This window comes from Aedes albopictus, chromosome 1 (assembly GCF_035046485.1).
Source record: "Aedes albopictus strain Foshan chromosome 1, AalbF5, whole genome shotgun sequence".
NCBI classification, from domain to species: Eukaryota; Metazoa; Arthropoda; class Insecta; order Diptera; family Culicidae; genus Aedes; species Aedes albopictus.
In genome coordinates, this window is record NC_085136.1 from 187,570,830 (window position 1) to 187,590,856 (window position 20,027).

The following is a 20,027-nucleotide window of genomic DNA, read 5'->3' on the forward strand; positions in this document are numbered from 1 at the left end:
TCCTCCAGAGATTTCTCCTCGAATTTCTCCAGGGATTGCTCCACAAGTTCCTCTAAGGATTTTTCCAGCAAATCCTCCAAGGAATTCTTCCAGGAAATTCTCCAGGAATACATTTAGCAATTTTTTCAGGAATTCCTCCAGGTATTCCTCTGGAGATTCCTCCAGGGATTTCTTCACAAATTTCTTCAAGGATTCCTCCAGGGATTCTTTCAGAAATTCCTTCGAGGATTTCTCCAGGAATTCCTCCAGAAATTCCGCTACAAATTCCTTCAGATGTTCTCAAGGGATTTTTTAGAGATAGAAAAATAATAGAAATCTCCCAGAATTCCTCTAGAGATTTCTCTAGAAATTTATCCAGTAATTATTTCAAGAATTCCTCCAGGAATTTCATCATGGCTTCCTCCAGCAATTCCCACATGGATACTTCTAGGAATTCCTCCAGGATTTGATCCAGGAATTTCTCCACGAATCTCGTCGAGGAATTCCCCAAGGATTCCTTCAGGAATTTCTCCAGAAATTCCTCCAAGAATTTCTCAAGGGATTTTTCAGAAAAAAAAAACAGATAGAAATAGAATTCCTCTGGAGATTCCTCTAGAAGTTCATCCAGTAATTCTTTCGAGAATCCCTCTAAAGGTTCTTCCAGCAATTTACTCAGGAATACCTCTAGGAATTCCCCCAGGATTTTATCCAGGGATTTGTCCAGGATTTTTTTTTCAGGAATTCCTCCAGGAACTTCTCCAGAAATTGCTCCTGGACATCCTACAGATACTATGTCAGCAATTCCTCCAGGAAATCCTCTATATGAATTTCTTCAGAGATTCTTCCAGGAAATTCTCCAGGAATACAATCAGAAATTTTTCAGGGATTCTTCCAGACACTCCTCCAGGAATTCCTCCAGAGATTCGTCCAGGAATTTCTCCAGGGATTCTTCCAGTGATTTCTCTACGAATTTCTCCAGGGATATTCCAGGGAATTCTCCAGAATTTCCTCCAAAGGTTCTTGCAGGAATTCTTCCTGGAATTTCTCTAGAGATTTTTTACATTACAGATTATTTCTCCAGCAATTCCTCCCAGAATTCCTCTGGAGATTTCTTCAGGAATTCCTCCAGGAATTTTTCCAGGGATTGCTTCAACAAATCATCCAAGAATTTTTTCCAGGAATCCGTGCCGGGTCTCATTCAAGAATTCTTCCAGGAATTTGTTCAGAAGTTTCTTCTGGATTCTCTAATGATTATCCCAGTAATTGCTTCAGGGATTCCTCCAGCAATTCCTTCAGGGATTTCTCCAAGAATTCCTCCAAGATTTTTTTTTTAAATTTCTATAAGATTTCTTCAAGAGATTTCTTCTGAATTTTTTCTAGGAATTCCTCTCAGAATTTCTCCAGTATATTCTCCAAGGAATCCTCCAGAAATTTATCTAGGATTTCTTCTAGGATTTCCTCATGAGATGTCTTCAGATATTTCTTTAGGTATTCCTCCCATAATTTATACAGGAATTCCTCCAGGTAGACTTTCAGAAATTCTTCCAGGAAGTGCTCCGGGAACTCCATCAGGGATTCTACAGGGCTTCCACCAGGCATTCCTGTAGGAATTGCTGCTGGGATTCATTTTCAGGGATGTACCCAGTATACTTCTCCAGGATTACCTGATGATTTTTTTTTTTATTATTTCAAGAATTTCTGGAATAATTTCTCCAGCGAATAGTATTGGAAGATATTTTTCAAAGGACTTATACAAGAACCAGAACATTCTAGGTTAGTTCTCAGTAGAGTTCGTAATTTCCAAAAGAGTTTAGCTATAATTTCTTATGAATGTTTTTTAGACATCATCAAAAAAAAAAATCTGGGTAAAATAATGCACGAGTGAATAAAAATCCTTAATCTTCCAGAAATTGTTCACCGCTACTAGCACCATGTTGACTTATGTAGATCAGACGAGCTTTTTTTAAAGTAGAGTAATGCGGGGCAAAAGTTCGCACCTAACAGACTTCACAAAATAACTAATAAATGAAAAGAAAACAATATCAATTTGTAGTGCTAGATTTTTTCGCGTTCATTTTGTGGTTTTAGTAATACAATTTTTAATACAAGTACTCCAATGCGAACTTTTGCCCCATAGTGGGGGCAAAAGTTCGCATTATGCGGGGCAAAAGTTCGCACCTAGTACAGTAGACGTTCGATAAGTGCAACATGTTTACGTTTCAGTTACCGAATTTAATTCGCTAACTGCAACGACTGACAGCCGTCAAACAGTTGTCAAATGCTGTTGGACGCAGCCAGAATGCATTCAAAAACATCGCAATGCAGCTATTCTTCATTACACCAACAAAGCTAGCCATGAAAATGTTTGACAATTCTCACGTCATTTTGACAGACCACACACATGCACGAAAAAGACGGATCATATATTCTACTATATCGATATTGTTGCCGTCCTTTTCATGCTCATGTTACATCTGTCAAAATGACGTGAGAATTGTCAGTCATTTTGAGGTTAGGTTCGTTGGTGTAATGAAGAATAGTGCATCCGAAAAACATCGCAACTCTGTTGACGTTTTTTTTGACAGATAGCGGTGCGATAACTGCAAAATTGTTGCACTTAGCGGACTTGCAGTTAAAAAGCATTGTAGTTAAACCGTTTGCACCGAGCGAACGTCTACTGTACAGGGTTGTTTATTGGTGTGATGTTTATTTATTCCTTGTCAATTCATGTTCATCTTTTCACTCTAGCCATGAAATATGTTTCTTTCTGTTCTTAGCATTACGGCCCATCTGGAATACGACCTGGTGTTCAGCTTATGTATAAAATGTGTTTTATGAAGACTTCCACAACTATTAACTAAAAGCTGTCCTTTCCAGCGTTACTGAAGCTGTAAAAATACATTGTGGGGTAATCATAGAGATACGTGTTGAACAAAATAAATGAAAAAAAAAACAAACAAATATGCAGCAAAACTGTTGAACGGGACCGTAATCGAATCTTATCCCCGTCAGTATGGCAATGAGTTATAGCTGTCAATTTACAAACTAAGCTATGAAAGATTCCGGTAAAGTAGATGAACATAAGAACTTCAGAAACATACGGAAAGACACGACGAGGATGACTAAGATAATGTTTTTAAATGTTTTTAAGCCATTTTTAATTTCTTGATTTAAATAGGTGAACATAATGTTTGCCTTACAATGGAACTTCTTACAAAACTAAGTTCAAACCCTCTGCCGGAACAATTTCAGGGTGCATACTACAATACTGTAATTATATTGATGTACTAGATTCAGAAATCTAGTGCGAACTTTTGCCCCACTGTCGAGGATTTAACAATGTCCCTTTCTGCAAGAAGCACTAGTAGTACATTGTTTATTCGAGTGCACCTCTTGAACTACTATGGAATAACGATTCTCCGATATCAAGAGATTATGAGATCCTTCTTCTTCCTGTTACTACAAATTCTTATTCCAAAAGGTCCAAAAATTCTATCAAAACACCTAGAAACACATTTTTTCGCATAACTCTGCCAAACCATAACGAAATCGTTCCAATTTTTATTGACGAGTAACTGACCTGATTATGTGTCGAACCCATACAGATTTGTTTGGGTTGTTAGCTCGTGCACAGAAAAAGACCCACTGCGAACTTTTGCCCCGCATTACTCTATTGTATAATATTCCACAGCGTGACTGCTGAAGGGTTAAATAATGCTTTTAGAATATGATATTGTATTCAATTTCATCGTATTGCGCTTAGTTATTAGAGCTAGTAAGTACAAATTTGCTAAACCCCCACTCCCCCCTCCCCCCTGACCGAAAAACTGGCTACGCCCTTGGATTAACGAGGGAGTTAAAATCCATTAAGAAATTCCAATACAAGTAGTTTCTTTCTGGAACTTCTTTAGAAATAGTTCATGAAATGCCTCCCATGATTTTTCTTAAAATCCCTTCCGTATTTTTCACGCCATTTTTCTTTGTATTTATTTTTTATTTTTCCCGTCTAGGTATACTTCCGGATTCCTTCCAGGATTTTTTTTTCAGTATTCCTGGATTCCGACCGATTTCTTATGGAGTTTTTCAGGGGATGCTCCACAATTTCTTCCCGGAATTGCTCCCACAACCCCACGTGGGATTTTCTCGAAGTTCCTTCTGCGTTTTGCTGAAAGAAATTTTCGTAGGATTTTTACCAGAATTTATCCTTAATTCTCTATGAGAATTTCTATCGGGATAAATCGTAGAAGTTGTCGCAGAATTTCTCTTCAGAATCCTCTTGAAGATTTTACGCGATTCCTTCCGGTGTTCTTTTGGGACTTCCCCAGGAGATCCTTCCAGAATTTCTCTCAGATTTGCTATAGGCGATATTCTTGTGATTTCTAAAGGAATCCAAAAAGGATGACCTGGCTGTATGCGATAATTGACGGGGCATCATATTACTGTGTATCGTTCTCAAAGTCCTCTGCAAAGTGATCCTAAGCCGGATACAGGAGAAGATTGACGCAACTCTCCGGTGACAGCAAACAGGATTCTTTGCCGGTCGATCCTGTGTGGACCATATTGTCACGTTCCGTATCATGCTGGAGCAAATCAATAAATTCCAGATTAGTCGATGCACAAAAATCTGATTTTTCAACTCAAACGTGAAATCTATGCTGCTGTACGCCAGTGAAACTTTGTGTGTATCAGTAGGAAACACTCAATGGTTGCAGGTCTTCATCAATAGATGCCTGCGGTATATAATTCGTGCATGGTGGCCTCACAATTGGAGTTCCAACGTGGAGCTCCATCGTCAATGTCATCAAAAGCCTATAGCGACAGAAATTCGGGAGTAAAAGTGAAACTGGGTCGGCCACACCCTAAACAGGGGCGGAAACGAAATCTGCAAGCAAGCGTTAGATTGTGAATCAGCAGGACATCGAAGCAGAGGTAGAGGCCAAGAGGCTCATGGTGGCGAGACTCAAAAAAGAAATAACAGGAAGTCGACAGAATTTTTACCTAGAAATTTTAAGACAGGTCACCTGCACTACTATTTGCGCTCTGGACTGAAAGAATCACTTGTTTTTACGCAAGCCTAAAATATTTATGGCTAGATTTCTAAACAATAAAGTAATTTTGGTGGAGCTATCATTAATTACTTGCAATAAGATTTTATTGTTTTTACTTGTGTAAATTCTTAGTATGTAGCTGAAGTTGAGATTTGTGGCCCATTTTTTGAAAGAATTGATGCCATAAAATTGTACAGAAATAGTTAAAAAAAGTATAATTTCTTTGATTTGAACTAAAGTAAGTAAAAGATAAAAATTTGGAAAAAAAAACATTCAAATGTCGTCTGGAATTTTTGTAAGAACTTTTTTGCATATTCGCCTCTTGGTTACTACGCCAAAGATATAACTTATTCAGGATACCTACTGGTAATTTAGATATAGTATGAAATAAATGACTTACTACCGAATCCTGACCGTAATCCTGTAACTGTAGAGGTGCAAATAGCTATACATTTATATCAATAATAATAAAATTTGTTTAAATACTAGTTTTGCCTGTTTTCATACACAGGCTACAAAAAAATACACTTTTAAACAGTCACATATATGAATACTAACAGTTCCATGATTAACTCTAATGCGTCGTTCGGTGTATTGTGTGCACTTCGATGGTTTTACATTTTACTTCTAGTTTGGCTTTGTTTGCTTGTTGCATCATATTTGGACTCTAAACATTTGCAATGCGGATCAGTTAGTGTTTGGCATTTTGTTAACATTGAAATTCAGTGCTTTGTTTTGCGTGTACCTACTCATATTGTTTCCTATCACCCTAGTTTTTATTTTCTCACTGTGACACTGGTATTGGAAAAAACATGTACACACGCTGGTGATACAGTTAGGGTCGTACATCGCACTAGTAAAATACATAACATTCCTACCCACGTTCTAATGGTGTGTTAATACAAAGTTACTAAACAAAGTTCACAACAATGTTCTATCGTCATAACAGTTAACTATATATTTCATTTGTTGCTAAATACTGGTTCCTAAAAATCCTTACTAAGTCTGTCCTCCATTTCAAATCTTTACTATAATCTCATACAAAATAACAAACCATATTTCACTAATCGAAAATAAATATCGAATAAAAATACTGTTTTCTCTCGTGTGGGATGGGTTCGTATCGTTTACGTGGGTTATCAAAAATTATAGTCCTTGGTAAATGTTGATTGAGTTGTTTGTTCATTTGGCAACTTTCGTTTTCGCGGAATTTACTGTTTCCTAATTAGTATAATCAATACTGATTGGTTTCTACCGCTGCTGTTTGACACACACTTGTTTTTGAGTGTTTGTGCGCTATACTGTTTCACTCATAAGACCGGTAAGAAAATGGTTGTACTATGTACACGCTTCGTGTATTTCTGTTAAAAACAATGTGTGTCTAAAATAATTGTTCGTTTCAATTGCTGTTAAAATATGCCTTCTTCCTCCTGTGTTAACTTAAATGGCTTTGATTATATTTTCCGCATCACACACTGAAAGCGTTCAACGACATTAAATATCTGCTATTTGCGTTCTAGTTTGGTTAGCGTTAATTGTTTGTGTGGCTTAAAACACGCATCCAGTGATTTCCGTTTGCGAATTATTCCTAGAAGACAAACGATCAATGACATATAATAGTTTCATAACATGTTTTTCCAACGAAACTGAGAAGGCTGATACGTGCAGCATTGGATGACAAGAAATTATACATGTATACAGAGTATACATGGTTGGAACCAGAGACATCAGGGGATACTCAAAATAACAGGGACAGGTAAAATTTTCATTTTTCAAAAAAAAATGGTCAACCCTCTGACTCTTTTCGTAAAGGGCATCAAATCTTCTCAAATTTTTACTGTAAGTTCATCAACTAGTTGTGTATCAGTGGTTCAAATTTGGAAAAGATCGGTCCATTTTACACGAAGTTATAAAGGTTCTAGAAAAAGGTATAATTATCCGATAGCTAACTTTGAGCTGTTATATCTCCGGATTCAATAAACCGAATGCAATGCAATTTTGATTATTTATGACTTATATAATGAACTTTAAAAACAGACCTAATTTAAAATTATTAATAAGAAAAAAAGTTATAGCAATTTCATTTATTCTATGTTTTTTAGCAAATTTATCTATTTTTCATATGCATGCCATTACTTTTTCAATTTAATATCGGCTATTTGGTTGCTTTCCTTTGAAACATAAATATATGCAAGTCAATTAGAGGAAATTTAAATGAACTATAATTACTATTTTGAATTTTGAAACGATGATAAAGTTTTGGATAAATTGGTGTTATATTAGAAAAATTATCTAAACGTTATAATTTTCTTTCGTGTAAAGAATTTTAAGTTTAGTCAAATGTTTTTAGTAGCTCATTATATAAGACATAAATGATCAAAATTTCATTGCATTCGGTTCATTGAATCCGGAGATATAACAGCTCAAAGTTGGTTATCGAATAATTATACCTTTTTCTAGAACCTTTATAACTTCGTGTAAAATAGCCCGATCTTTTCCAAATTTTGACCACTGATACACAACTAGTTGATGAACTTACAGTAAAAATTTGAGAATATTTGATGCCCTTTTTGAAAAGTTACAGCGAGTTGAACATTTTTTGAAAAGTGAAAATTTTACCTGTCCCAGTTATTTTGAGTATCCTCTGTATTCTAGCCAAGTTGCGTGGTTTCAGAGGATGGGTTTGAAATTTGTTGGAGATTTTGTTATGTTGTGTGGATCAATTCGCAGATGCAAAAACACTGTCACGCAATATCCTTTCTGTCGCACATCTGGTACGCGCACTATTGAGGGATTTGCACAAAAGTGCACGCGGCCTATCGTTTCCGAAAGGTACAACCGCGGTTTTCACCCCCTGTTTACTTCATGCTTATGGGAAATAACATTGCGGCGTTTCCTACGGCGCGGCTGTTCCTTTCGAAAACGATAGACCGCGTGAACTTTTGTGCAAAGCCCCTTTTTGAAACATTTCAACGACCGCGCGGTGTTTACGTTTCAAGAAATCTGACAATACTATAACAACTAACGGTGAAAAGGGTTAAAATCTGCATTAAAATCGTTTAAAAACATACACAACGTTGGTAATATGTATATAAAATGTTTTAAATCAACGTATCTTCGTCCTGCGTTTCGAACAGCATCAACAACGAGTGCTGTGAGGACGAGCGACCACCGAGGGCGGTCCCGGTCAGTGAACCGTCCGGTGAAAGTAGCCCTGTTTGTAGACTATAGTTGTCACGGTATCCCGAAGTGGACGACGTTTGTGATACGGAGTCCCAAGAAAGATCCCCAATCGCGGTTATGTTTTTGTTTATGATTTCATGTGATTCACTGGGAACAGTGGGCGGAGCATGACTGCCTACCACTGATGACACCGGTGGAGGCTGATGAGGTTCTGTTCCATGATTATTACCGCGGGTTGTTCCTCGGCGACAGCGGAATGTTTTGCGGCTTTGAGCACGGGAGCGTTGTAGACGGTGTTTCTGGTTATCCCCCGAACTTTCATCTGCCAAACTATCCGGTGAGAGCGGCGTTGTAGAAGTTTCACCTGAGGAAGTTTTGAACTCAACCGAAGATACAAACCGGAGTTTAGGAGGCTGAACTTTACTGGATGGTTGCATGGATATTGAGTGAGAAAGCAAGGGAGCTCCACCTTCTGTAAGAATGCTCGATAAAGGAACCTGACGAATCACTGATCCTTCCGGGACATTCACAGGTGTTAGCGTGATTCCATCACCGCTTTGATTGTCTGCCATCATGATATCCTTATTGGTGGTAGTTGTGGAGCTGGATAGCGATTCACCTCTAGGTGCATGTAACGTTTGCTGGGACAGTGTATCGCTTGGGGTACACACCCCGGTTCCACTGCGAGAATCTTGTTGGAACGACGAGAAACTCGGCGCTTGTGGGCCTCCAGTAAACATGGAAATAAGTGATGGACGCTGCTGGTGCTTCGGTAGCTCTTGAGGAATTGGAACGTTCGAAGTTTCGCGCCGTGGTGCTTCCTGTGGCACTGGATCTCGATCTGTTAAAAAGTAAACATTCTATTCATCTTTTGCTTGACCTTTATTGATCTTACTTACCGTATCGTTTTTCCTCCAATTCTTCACGCAGGTCCCTGATTTCTCTGGCCAACTCCAATAAAATGGCACCTCTTGACTTTACTCCTCCAGGTGCTGCCATACCTCTCATTCGCTCTCTAATTAAAAATTGCATATGCCGCTCATGATCTCCAATTGGAGGTTGGGAAATCTGGAAATGACACGTGGATATTTTTTTTATTATTTTCATATGCGTCACCGTCTCACCTTGTGTAATATGAAGGGCATCAGAACAATATACAGTGGGGTTCTCTGGGTTACAACGAACTCTAAGAAACTCCACAGCTCCGGAGCAGCCTCGTTGCGTCGCCCCAAGTCTCGCATAACCCGAACAATACGGGGCCATTCATGCGAGAGTCTAGATTCGAAGCAAATACACAGAACACGCAGCGCTAAAAATGTAGCCTGGTAAAGAGAGTTCGAAATCTTTGCAGGCCGCTTAGCATCACGACTTCCGGTGAAGGTCAGCGATCCAGCACGGATGTCTGCTCCGGTTCGATTGCTTTGCGGCATCTGAGCAGTTCGGCCAGCTACGGGACTCATAGCATTGAGAACCGCCGTAACCAGGAATGATATATCAGACTGTTTGAGTTCGCCGATATCGGAAATGCTACGTCCACTGCAAACTTTGAGGCATAAAGGCATCAGTAGATGCATCAAAAATGCTTCGGCTTTTTCTTGAGTGGGGAATTCAGCGTTTCCACCACAAATTTGTTCCAACCCGAGCGTCATAGAGTCCACTGGGCTAACAACCTGTAGGGCAACCAAACGCACGACCTGCGAACAGAAGAACGCTGGTGGACTCTTGGACATCAGAGCTGCTCCGGCGCTGGACACTCCTTCAGGGAAGTTCCCGGGTTCGTTGACGATGAGATTCTGAATGGTTGTCAGCAGTGACTTCATCTCCCGCCATTGCAGAACATGTGGATAGCGAACGATGGATTCGTATACTCCTTTTAGCAGACCGGCTGCAGCCTCCCAATCAGTGTTGCGCTGAAAGTTGTTACATATCGTAAGTCTAGCTAAACGTCAAAGCCTGTTGTTCTACTTACCCTCACTGAAGTCTTCTTGGATATCTTAAGAAATACCTTATCCAATCTGCGTAAGATGGTGACCAAGGTCGGCTTCATCCCATGATCATCAGCCCATTCAGCTCGGGGGAAAATACACAGCATATAGCGCTGTAGCCCTCGGCAGGCCATCGATTCTGGATCGTACGGGGAAACTTTTAGCAAGGAATGAGCTATTTCCGCCAAGCGTACATGGCATTTGACATCCAGGAGTTCCACCGGTTTGCTCTCTCCTTGCTTCCGTGAAAGTTCATTCAACCGAGTGGTGGAACGAGTTATAAACTCGCCCACTACGGACAGCAGTACATCGCGGGGTCTACGGTACTCTGCTCTAATGGTTTCCGAGTCTTCGACGGACTCGTTCAGAATCTTGGTTCGGCCAACATCACTGACATATTTGGAGTGTGAGTCTTCCTCGAAATCGAGACCAGGTGAGCAAGGTGGTCCTCGGGAACAGTTTCTCTGACTGGATCCTTTGTGTTCCGGGCTGTTGCGGAACGGTCCGTTGTAGCTCCTGCAATATAAAATAAACCTGTAAAACTGTTATTTGTTCAGTGAATCAAGGATCATACTTTGAAAGTCCTTCGCAATTGTGTACCATGGTTCTAATCGCAACAGCCAACTGTAAGATTATGTCTCTTTCACATTTTCCCTCAAGCGGAACATAGCTTGGCGATTGGATCTGTTGCATATAGCAAGGTAGAATTGCTTCCAAAATTATCTAAAAAAATACACCTAATAATGTCGTTTCCAAACAATTTACTGCCATAACCCACCAGCATCTGATAACCTCTGGTACTCTCGGCTGAATACGACACAACCATGACACATAGAGTTATGCAGTCCAACACAGTTACCATCTCGTCTTCGTCGTGATAGCAGAAATCAATAGCCTTCAAAGGTTTGGGTTCTTTGACCAACTCAGCAATGTTCAAGGGATCTGGCGAAGGTGTCTCCAAGCTCAGCAACAGGTTGAACAGGCAACTGGACTGCACCTTGTGGGCTTCACCATAAATACCATCTTCATCCGTATCGAGAATAGCCGATACCGAACCGAACATTTGCAGAATGAAGGGTTTCCGATTAAGCAGGTAGAACTGTTTTACGGCGTATTCTATCGTGGTCGTTACCAATTTGTTCGTTTGGTGTAGTGAATAGACTTGCAGCAATGTAGGCATTATCATAAAATATCCGTTTGTGGAGAAAATGTTCTTAAAATTAAAGGCTGCGTTGATGAAAGTTGCAGTGACATATCGCATGATGCACGAATCTTCTGAATGCAACAATGCAGCGCCAGAAAGCACATTCAAGAACAACTGAATATCCGCAGAATATGCAAAGTTACCAGCCATTGCTTCGAACATTCTGGCAATAAGCCGCACCCACATGAATTTGTGCAGCACGTCCAGTCCAAGCAATTCTTTCCCGAACTCTCCTCCTTGGTGAAGGTCCAAATCCACCTCCAAAGCCTTTCTCGGAAACGATGGTAACTTCATGAGTTCCTCGTGTAGGAATACCACTCGCTGTACGACCATGTCGACGTTCTTCAAAATTGCCCAGGTCAAATGCACTTTCCCGATTTCCACAAACTTTTTGTACAATTCTTGTTTCTGTAGTGCATTGAAAGCTTCTTCTGGTTTCATTTCGATTAACTTTAGCTGTGGATATTGTGACCGTTTAAAGAAGTACCAATCTCGCACGTACCAGTTGGGATTCAATATCTGTTGCGTTTTGTAGTCCACCAGTACGAATTGGTTGAGCTTCTTTTCGTCGATACCGAAGTAATCTAGCGACTCTGTCAGCAGCTGAGTAAATTGGGTATCCTCCTGAACTGGGAACTGAGATGGTATACCTCCTTCATCTGTAGAGAAGTGAAAGAATCTCGAATGAGCGGTTGCATAAAAACGTTATTGGAAAATGACGTAATACGTACCTTCTGGTCCATGAACGATAATCTTTTTGGCAGACGGTACGTTGGCAGTCAAAAGAATAGATGCATCACACTGCTCTTTCCTTAAGATCTGTTTTAAGTCTTTGAACATTATGCCATGTACGCTGTGCACCACCATCCACAACACTGATAAAGCTGATCCTACCAACTGAAAAGTGACGATTGTATGGAATTTTAAAGTAAGAGGATTCGAATTGGTCAATATGAAATAAAAATAGTAAAACAATGACAAATTTTAAAAGTAAGAACAGAAAGTATTCAAGCCAAAATGTTTCAATCATCACTGCCAACCCCTAATAAGTATAAACATCGGTAACAGTACATATACAGGGTGTTAGGTTCCTGAGTGCAAACTTTTTAAAGGGTGATAGAGGACCATAAATGGTGAAAAAAAATGTTCTACGCATATGGTCAAATCTCAACCGTTACGTAGTTATTGAGCTTTCCATGTTTTTTACTCTCATTGCCTTAACTGGCTATAACTTGAAAATGGTCAGACTTATCGCAGTTTTTTACCCTTATTCGAAAGATTATTGAAATTTCTATCAAATGGCATCTTTGAATCGATTGGTTTAGTTAAATAACTAAGTTTTCTAGAGCAAACTAGCTCAAAATAGTGTGTTTTAATTTGTTTTTGTCAATTATCTTTGAAACATGCGTAATAAATTCAAATTCTTTGTTTGGCAAAGTTGTGGCTCCTGTTCTACTCTACAACTCGTTCTTTGACATCAAACGTCTATCTCTTATCGTTTTCTTGCAATTTCGATTTAAACATCGCATTTCAGGTCAAAAATTCGCAACTGTCAAGGTAAGCACGTTTTTGCTCACTGTGCCGCACATTTAAATCGAAATTGCAAGAAAACGATAAGAGCTAGAAGTTTGGTGTCAAAGAACGAATTGTAGAGTTGAACAGGGGCCACAACTTTGCCAAACAAAGAATTTGAATTTATTACGCATGTTTCAAAGATAAGTGACAAAAACAAATTAAAACGCACTATTTTTAGCTATTTTGCTCTAGAAAACTTAGTTAATTAACTAGACCAATCGATTCAAAGATGCCATATGATAGAAAATTCAATAATCTTTCGAATAAGGGTTAAAAAATTGCGATAAGTTTGACCATTTTTAAGTTAAAGCCAGTTAAGGCTATAAGAGTCAAAAACATGGGAAGTTCAATAACTACGTAACGGTTGAGATTTGACCATATGCGTAGAACAAAATTTTCACCATTTATGGTCCTCTATCACCCTTCAAAAAGTTTGCACTCACGAACCTAACACCCTGTATATACATCGCTAACCCAGATTTGAGTAACTGCTCGATGTGATTTTGATATGTTATTCAAATACCGCACGAATAACTCAAAGTGATATGATATCAATTTCACTTTTTGTCGAAATATCTGAAAATTTCTACATAAGAACACATTTAGGTCTTCAAAAAAAAAAGATCGACAAATCTTATCTGCTATTGTTTTGGTCTTGTAATATCTTAACGAGAAATTTTCCATACTAGATTTTGATATTATTTCTGATCTTTTACCTCTTATATCAATCAAACTTATATCAGTTTTCGTTCTTCAGTAATTCAATCAGTAATAACTTAATATCCTGTTCACCAGATTTTCCCATCTACTCGGGTATGTATACCACAATGGATCAACTATAGGTGGTATGATTTAAGTTCCGATCCGAGCAGTGAAAAAAAAAAAAAATGAGAGATCATATCCATGTACCAACTTTTAGTGATACCTCAGGTAATCCCAAATATTCTGAAATAAAGGCCTTCAGCTCTACACTTGTAGAAAGGAATGTATCCGCCAAAAAATTCATAGGACACGGAAAAGTTATTTGTTCATATTTTTGTTCAATTTTAGTTCTTCTTGGCTCATTTCAAAGATAGTAAACTAAACTCACATAAAACAGCTTTAGTGTAACTTATTCCTCAAAATGTTATTTGAAGTTAAATAACGCTTTTCACCACTTCTAAAATATTGCATTCATTTTCTAGGTTTGATTACCGCATGACTTCATGATAATTAATTTCTATTGGCTTTTCTCGGTGAACTTAATACTACTCAAAGAAGGAGGAAGGAACGAAAGTAATAAAAGAAACGGTGGATAGAGTCGCAGGTGTGTGACGAGAGAAATTTGATAGAAGTTGAAATTAACAGAGGGCCATAATTGAATAAAACAATCACAATGACGTCCTGCTTTTGAACGGCTAGGGAGTAGTAGTTCGATGATTACTACTAGCCCTAGACAGGCTATTCAATTTCTCTCATCACACACTTGCGGCTCTACCCACCGTTTCTTTCATTACTTTCGTTACTCCCTACTTTTTTAGTAGTATTAAGTTCACCGAGAAAAGTCAGTAAAAATGAATTATGATATTGCGTGTATTTTTCTAAGTTTCAGGGGGATTCATTTAACAGCGTAAACTGATTAAACTGATTAAACGTCGCGATCACCATGGCAATCTTCGATTATTTCATTAGAAAAATCATGAAACATTTCAAATAAGCAGAAAATCATGGCTTACGCAGCAATTTAATCTGTTTAGTAAGTACCCCTATTATGTTTAAAATGAACCAAGAAGACTTAAGTCCAAAATCTTTGCGATTTTTTTTTATTTTAATTTTGAGTTTTACTGCTACGAAAATATCAATCAGGTCTGCTGAGATTTGCGATTTATTCATTTTTTTTTGTACCATACTATTCTTTCGAATTGTGTTATTGCATATTTCAGGCGTTACATTTGAATAGATGGTATGTTTGCAGTGATTCCTATGCACATTCGACCTATTCAAATCGAACGCCAGATTTTATTGGTGGTCAACATATTAATACATATTCCTAAAATAGATTTTCTCTTTGTGAAAAATAGGATGTCCTTTTGAGCATTGAGTTTATTTACGGACAAACTATAATGACATATGACGTAAGTTTAGTGCATTATTTATTATTTTAAAGAAGCCAAAATGAACTAAAATTGCACTAAAAATAACAATGATACGAACAAATCACTTTTTGATATCTAACAAAATTTTTGGTTCCTTGGTTTGGGCTTGTTGGTGGGCGACATCATAATATTGTTCAATGACAATTATAGTTAATTAATTAACTGAATTGGTTGAGACAACCGAGAAATTGCGGTGGGGCGTAATCTGGGTGGTACCATGTATAAAAAAACACGAATCCTGACTGTGCCTAATCGTACACGTCATACGCTCCAAAAAATGTCCAGTAGTAAATTGAGAATGATATTCAGGCGTGGAATGATCTTTCTCACCCTTATACCACTGTTATTTTCTACCCATTTTTTGATAATGATCGACAATCGTAATATGTCAATCATTAATGTGATTAAAATGGGACACAAGTTTAACGAGATTCGAACCGACAATCGTGTCCCCCCTCTCATTAGCTCTCTCGCGCCCCACTACGCTAGGCTGAGAGTAGCTTTCTTTTTTTCTATCCTTACCTGTTGACTGCACTCGTGTGTGGATCGAACATAGAACATAACATATCCTATGATGTAGTTATACAGTGCAAACGCTGCTTGCTGTGGCAGTCTGGGCACGAAACGAATCAAATGTCGCAGCAATTTGAACATCTGATCCTGGTGGTCTCTGGTAAGCCTTTCGAGCACGTATCGCAAAAATAGGGCCGAATCCTCCACCAGACATATCCAAATGACTTGGTAGGCTGTCTCGTAGACGGCTTGACCGTCTGCATTGACAGCGGCATCATCGAGACAGGCCACGATTTGCATTACCGAAGAACACAAACACGAGGGGAAGACAGAGTGGGCGGCATGCATGTGGATCGCTGATCGGGCGCCATCCTCTTCCTCTTCTATGTGATCCTCGCCAGGGCCATGATCGAGACCTGGCTCGTATGCTGCCTGCTGTGTGATTGGGATAGTGGTGATGAGGAAACTTTGCCGCTCGGAGCGTTGCTTATCTTCTTGCTGCTGGATGGCGTGCCGTATCGCTTCCGTTTGTTGCTTTTTGCGAGTTTTGGTCGCCGTGACTAGGGATCGCTGGGAATTGAAAAGGTATAATAATGATTAGGTAGTATTATCTCATAATAGCAAAATGCAGCGCAGTTTTTTTCGATTGATTTATCTTTTTTGATTGGCTTACATGTCTCTCCTGGTTTAGCGTCACTTCCATGTCCTTATTTTGTTGGCGAGGACTCCAAGGCGGATCGACCACGGGCAAACTCTCAATGCCAATCTTAGGCGAAGGAAGTGTAAACTCGATGCCGGGTGGCGGCACTTTGAAAGATAGATGAGCTCCTTCCTCCATTCGGGGCCACACTTGGAAGCGATTTTTCCACAGTACATGATATCTAAGCATGGCTTCCACGCGTACGTTCGGATTCTTATGCTTCATGGCACGCTGCATCAGTTCGGATGCTGTGGTAGGTGCTTTGACCGAGGCCAAGATGAACAAAGCGGCCGAGGCTGCCGATACTTCTTGGTTGGATTCGAGTAAAAGTTCCCACGCTACCGGTATAACTTCTATGAATTGTTCCTCGGTCAGTACGGAAGCTCCCTTCACAAGGGTTGCTATTGGCACATGGAACATATCTCGCACGTGATTTTTTATGTACTTCATAATCAATGGGGATTCTTGAGATTTCTTGCTCTCATCAGTGCGCTGTGAATACTGTGACGTATTTGGCTCTGAATCGTCTTGAATGATTCTGAATGACATAAATTTATAAAATATTTTAACATTTGATTCTATCAAATACAAATTATGAAAATTTACCTGTCGCGTTTAGAGATACTGTCTTTTCTACGTGATGGTGATGTTTGCGAAGAGCTTTGATCGGATACCTTCCGGCCTTGTTTGGATCGATCTCGCCGACCACTGCTCTTCCCTGATTCTGTAACGTGGGTGAACGCCATGGGAATCAAGCCAAATTCTTCTCCGTACACCTAAAAAAAAAAATAAGTGCATACACATATAACAATTTCTAGGATAATTATTGATTCGTAAAAAATCCGCTGTCAGCAAAATAGTTAGATGCCTCCTGTGAGGATTGAACTCACGACCGCTGGTTTACGAGACCAGCGCTCTACCACTGAGCTAAAGAGGCTGATGATGAGGTGGGTGCTCAGAGACATATTTAAAATTAGTACCCTGAACGCATGCGCTGAAATGATATCGATCACATGCAAGTGTTCATTTTCTGTGCACGCTTAAATTATTTGACACACCGAGTTTATTATGTAGTCATTAAAAATTGCTCACTGAGACAAAAATTTCTTAAGAAATTCATTAGAGCGGTCTTATGAAAAATCTCATAAAAAGGCTTTTATGAAAATCATAAGATAACTTATGAAACCAAACATGTCTAAAGGTCCTATCTGCAGAAGAGAAGCTCTCTTTCGTTAATATCTCAGCTGTTTATTTGTATTATGATTGTTTCCTTGCATAGAACGATGGTCAAAACAATCGTTTTATGATTTTTACCGAAAAAAAGTTGAAAAGTGTAACATTACATTGCAATAAATGAAAGAGAAAGTGAACAAGGAGAGCCTCTCAAATAGGCTAGAGGAACTGGTTCACTTTGCGTGAATGAGGATGAAGCATCTGCCACTTTTAGCATTTTTTTTTATATGAAGATCTACTTTTTCTTTGACAGATGCTTCATCCTCATTCACGCAAAGTGAACCAGTTCCTCTAGCCTATTCAGATAGGACCTATTGAAATGTTTGGCCTGATATATATAATAAAATTTAATGTGTTAATTATATTGAGTGGTTCATTAACTGTTAACTGTTATTCTGTTTCATGTGGAATTTGATTGCCAAAGATATTTGCGAGAATGTAAACTGACATCACGACAAATATTGGGTAGTGAATACCAGTTTTGAATCATTTTGGTTAACATAGCCTTCAACGAACGTAGGATGATCTGCATAATGCCACATATTCAAAAAAAATTTTATTTGAAAAATAAAAAAAATGAAAATTAATTGAATTAATTTTACAACAGTGTGTGAATTATATTTATCGTTGTCACCAAAAACGAGCGTTACAAAATGATTGCATTCATTACACTCTAATGCGGGTAACTCAGATCTGACCTTAAATTCTTTGAAAATTTTGAATAAACTTTTTTTGTTCCCTTTCAAAACGTAACCAACAATTTTTGAAGAGATGCCATAAGAGAAAATCAAAATTAGTGTCAGCCTAATAAATAGTTGAAACTGTTTGAGCAAATCTTTGAGTCACTGTGTTGTTGAATATACACGAAATGAATAATGCAACAAGGGTATTCACTAAACAGCGTGAACCGCTGATTAAATATTCAAGTGATCCAAAGTTTTACTCAAACTGCATCAAACTAAACAAGAAATCATCACAATTCCCACGTGAGGGAATACATCTCTGAGTAGATTATTTTAACTGTTGCTTTCAACAAACTAGCGTTATTAGCGTTACGAAATGATTGCATTCATCACACTGTAATAAATTTTGACTTCGATTTTGTTTCAATTTTGCAGCGATAGAAAAATCTTATGGACGCTTCCATGCATACGCTTTGCGGTAAATTTCCAAAAAATATACTCGTAACCTAGCATTTAACAGTGTGTCGAAAATGCCCTAAAATTATAATTACCCTTCATAGCCTCTGGTAGAAATAGTTTTCGTAGCCATCTGAGTAGAAATAATTTTCGGTGTAGAATTTTGTTAGAATTTATTGCGTGCAAGTCGCACCACCCAAGATGATACACGCTTGAATGTTTTGACCGAGAATTTAGTTTAGGCACACCCCAAAATGTTACGTTAATTTGGGTAGTATTCTCGGTATTCTCATTCGAGAAACCGATGTGACAATCTATTTCAAACATTTACGCGAAATTTGAATTTAAAAGCGTTTGAAAATTATAACTCGTTCTGTCGTTTTCATCTTTGACAAAACAAACCACGAAAAATCAGCTGGATTGGATGCAAGACAGGTGAGACATAGATATGGGCGCCCGGGCGTAAAGTGGGTGGCAGCGTCTAATAGGAGACTCGACTGTAAACATCTTAGAACCTGTCCAAAAACTACGTAGACTCTGAGGGGGGACCGGGGGTTCTGATCAAAGTCTACGACCCTTACAAATTTCGAAAATTTTGTATAAACGAAAATCTGCGAGGGGGAAGAGGGGGTCTGAGATTACCAAAATTGTGTCTACGTATACGTATATAGTTTATTCCATAAACTAGTTTATGGACAGCGTCTTATGCACTTCATCACATCAATGTAGAGGAAGCTGTGCAAATCATCGCCCAGAAGGTACCTACTACAGGTATACCTCGATTTAGTGGACCCTCGATTATATAGACCCTCGATTTTATGTACTTCGATTTTATGTACATTTTACCTCGATTTTATGTACATTTTTTTAATGGTATTTTTTTCAACTATTCAATCAGTTTAAAACTTGCAATTTATTACATGATGACTTATAAACCAGGGGTTTTCAGCCTTTAACACGCGAAGCACTTCATATCAATAAATTGTTTTGTAGAGTACCCATATTAGCGCCAATGCATACCTCATGACATACTTAGTTCTATATATTTACTGTAATCTCATACTTCCCTTTCTGACTTCATTTTTTTTTATAAATATCCCTGACTTTGTCGATGATGGCGATGAGCGGAGTATATGGAGTGATTTTCTGGCAATATTTTTTTATAGATCCCTTTGCAATAACAACATTTTTGACGGATGCATGCAAACTGATTCGCCAGATCTTCTCTCAAAGTTTTCCAACAAACTTTTTTCAACGATTCTTATGACTTCCTCACCGAGAATTGTATTAAATACCTGATATTTTTGGTAGATTTGCTGATTGAATTCCAAAA

The 20,027-nt window shown here is 38.5% G+C and overlaps 1 protein-coding gene and 1 non-coding gene across 4 annotated transcripts in view; both read right to left on the reverse strand.

Moving 5' to 3' along the window:
- Positions 1 to 7,884: 7,884 nt before the first annotated feature.
- Positions 7,885 to 20,027, reverse strand: part of LOC109419360 (protein unc-80 homolog) — a 68,318-nt gene continuing 56,175 nt past the window's right edge. For all 3 annotated transcript variants that reach the window (XM_062846007.1, XM_029852145.2, XM_029852144.2), the window contains 10 exons: positions 16,929 to 17,098; positions 16,296 to 16,860; positions 15,632 to 16,192; positions 12,131 to 12,296; positions 10,974 to 12,058; positions 10,770 to 10,918; positions 10,180 to 10,711; positions 9,335 to 10,120; positions 9,110 to 9,278; positions 7,885 to 9,051 (listed from right to left, as the gene is read on the reverse strand). In XM_062846007.1, the coding sequence (XP_062701991.1) occupies positions 8,129 to 9,051; positions 9,110 to 9,278; positions 9,335 to 10,120; positions 10,180 to 10,711; positions 10,770 to 10,918; positions 10,974 to 12,058; positions 12,131 to 12,296; positions 15,632 to 16,192; positions 16,296 to 16,860; positions 16,929 to 17,098 (5,106 nt within the window). In that variant the 3' untranslated portion in view covers positions 7,885 to 8,128. The remainder of the gene's footprint in view (positions 9,052 to 9,109; positions 9,279 to 9,334; positions 10,121 to 10,179; positions 10,712 to 10,769; positions 10,919 to 10,973; positions 12,059 to 12,130; positions 12,297 to 15,631; positions 16,193 to 16,295; positions 16,861 to 16,928; positions 17,099 to 20,027) is intronic.
- On the reverse strand, positions 17,188 to 17,259 carry Trnat-cgu (transfer RNA threonine (anticodon CGU)). Its single transcript has one exon. It is a non-coding gene; the product is annotated as a tRNA-Thr (tRNA).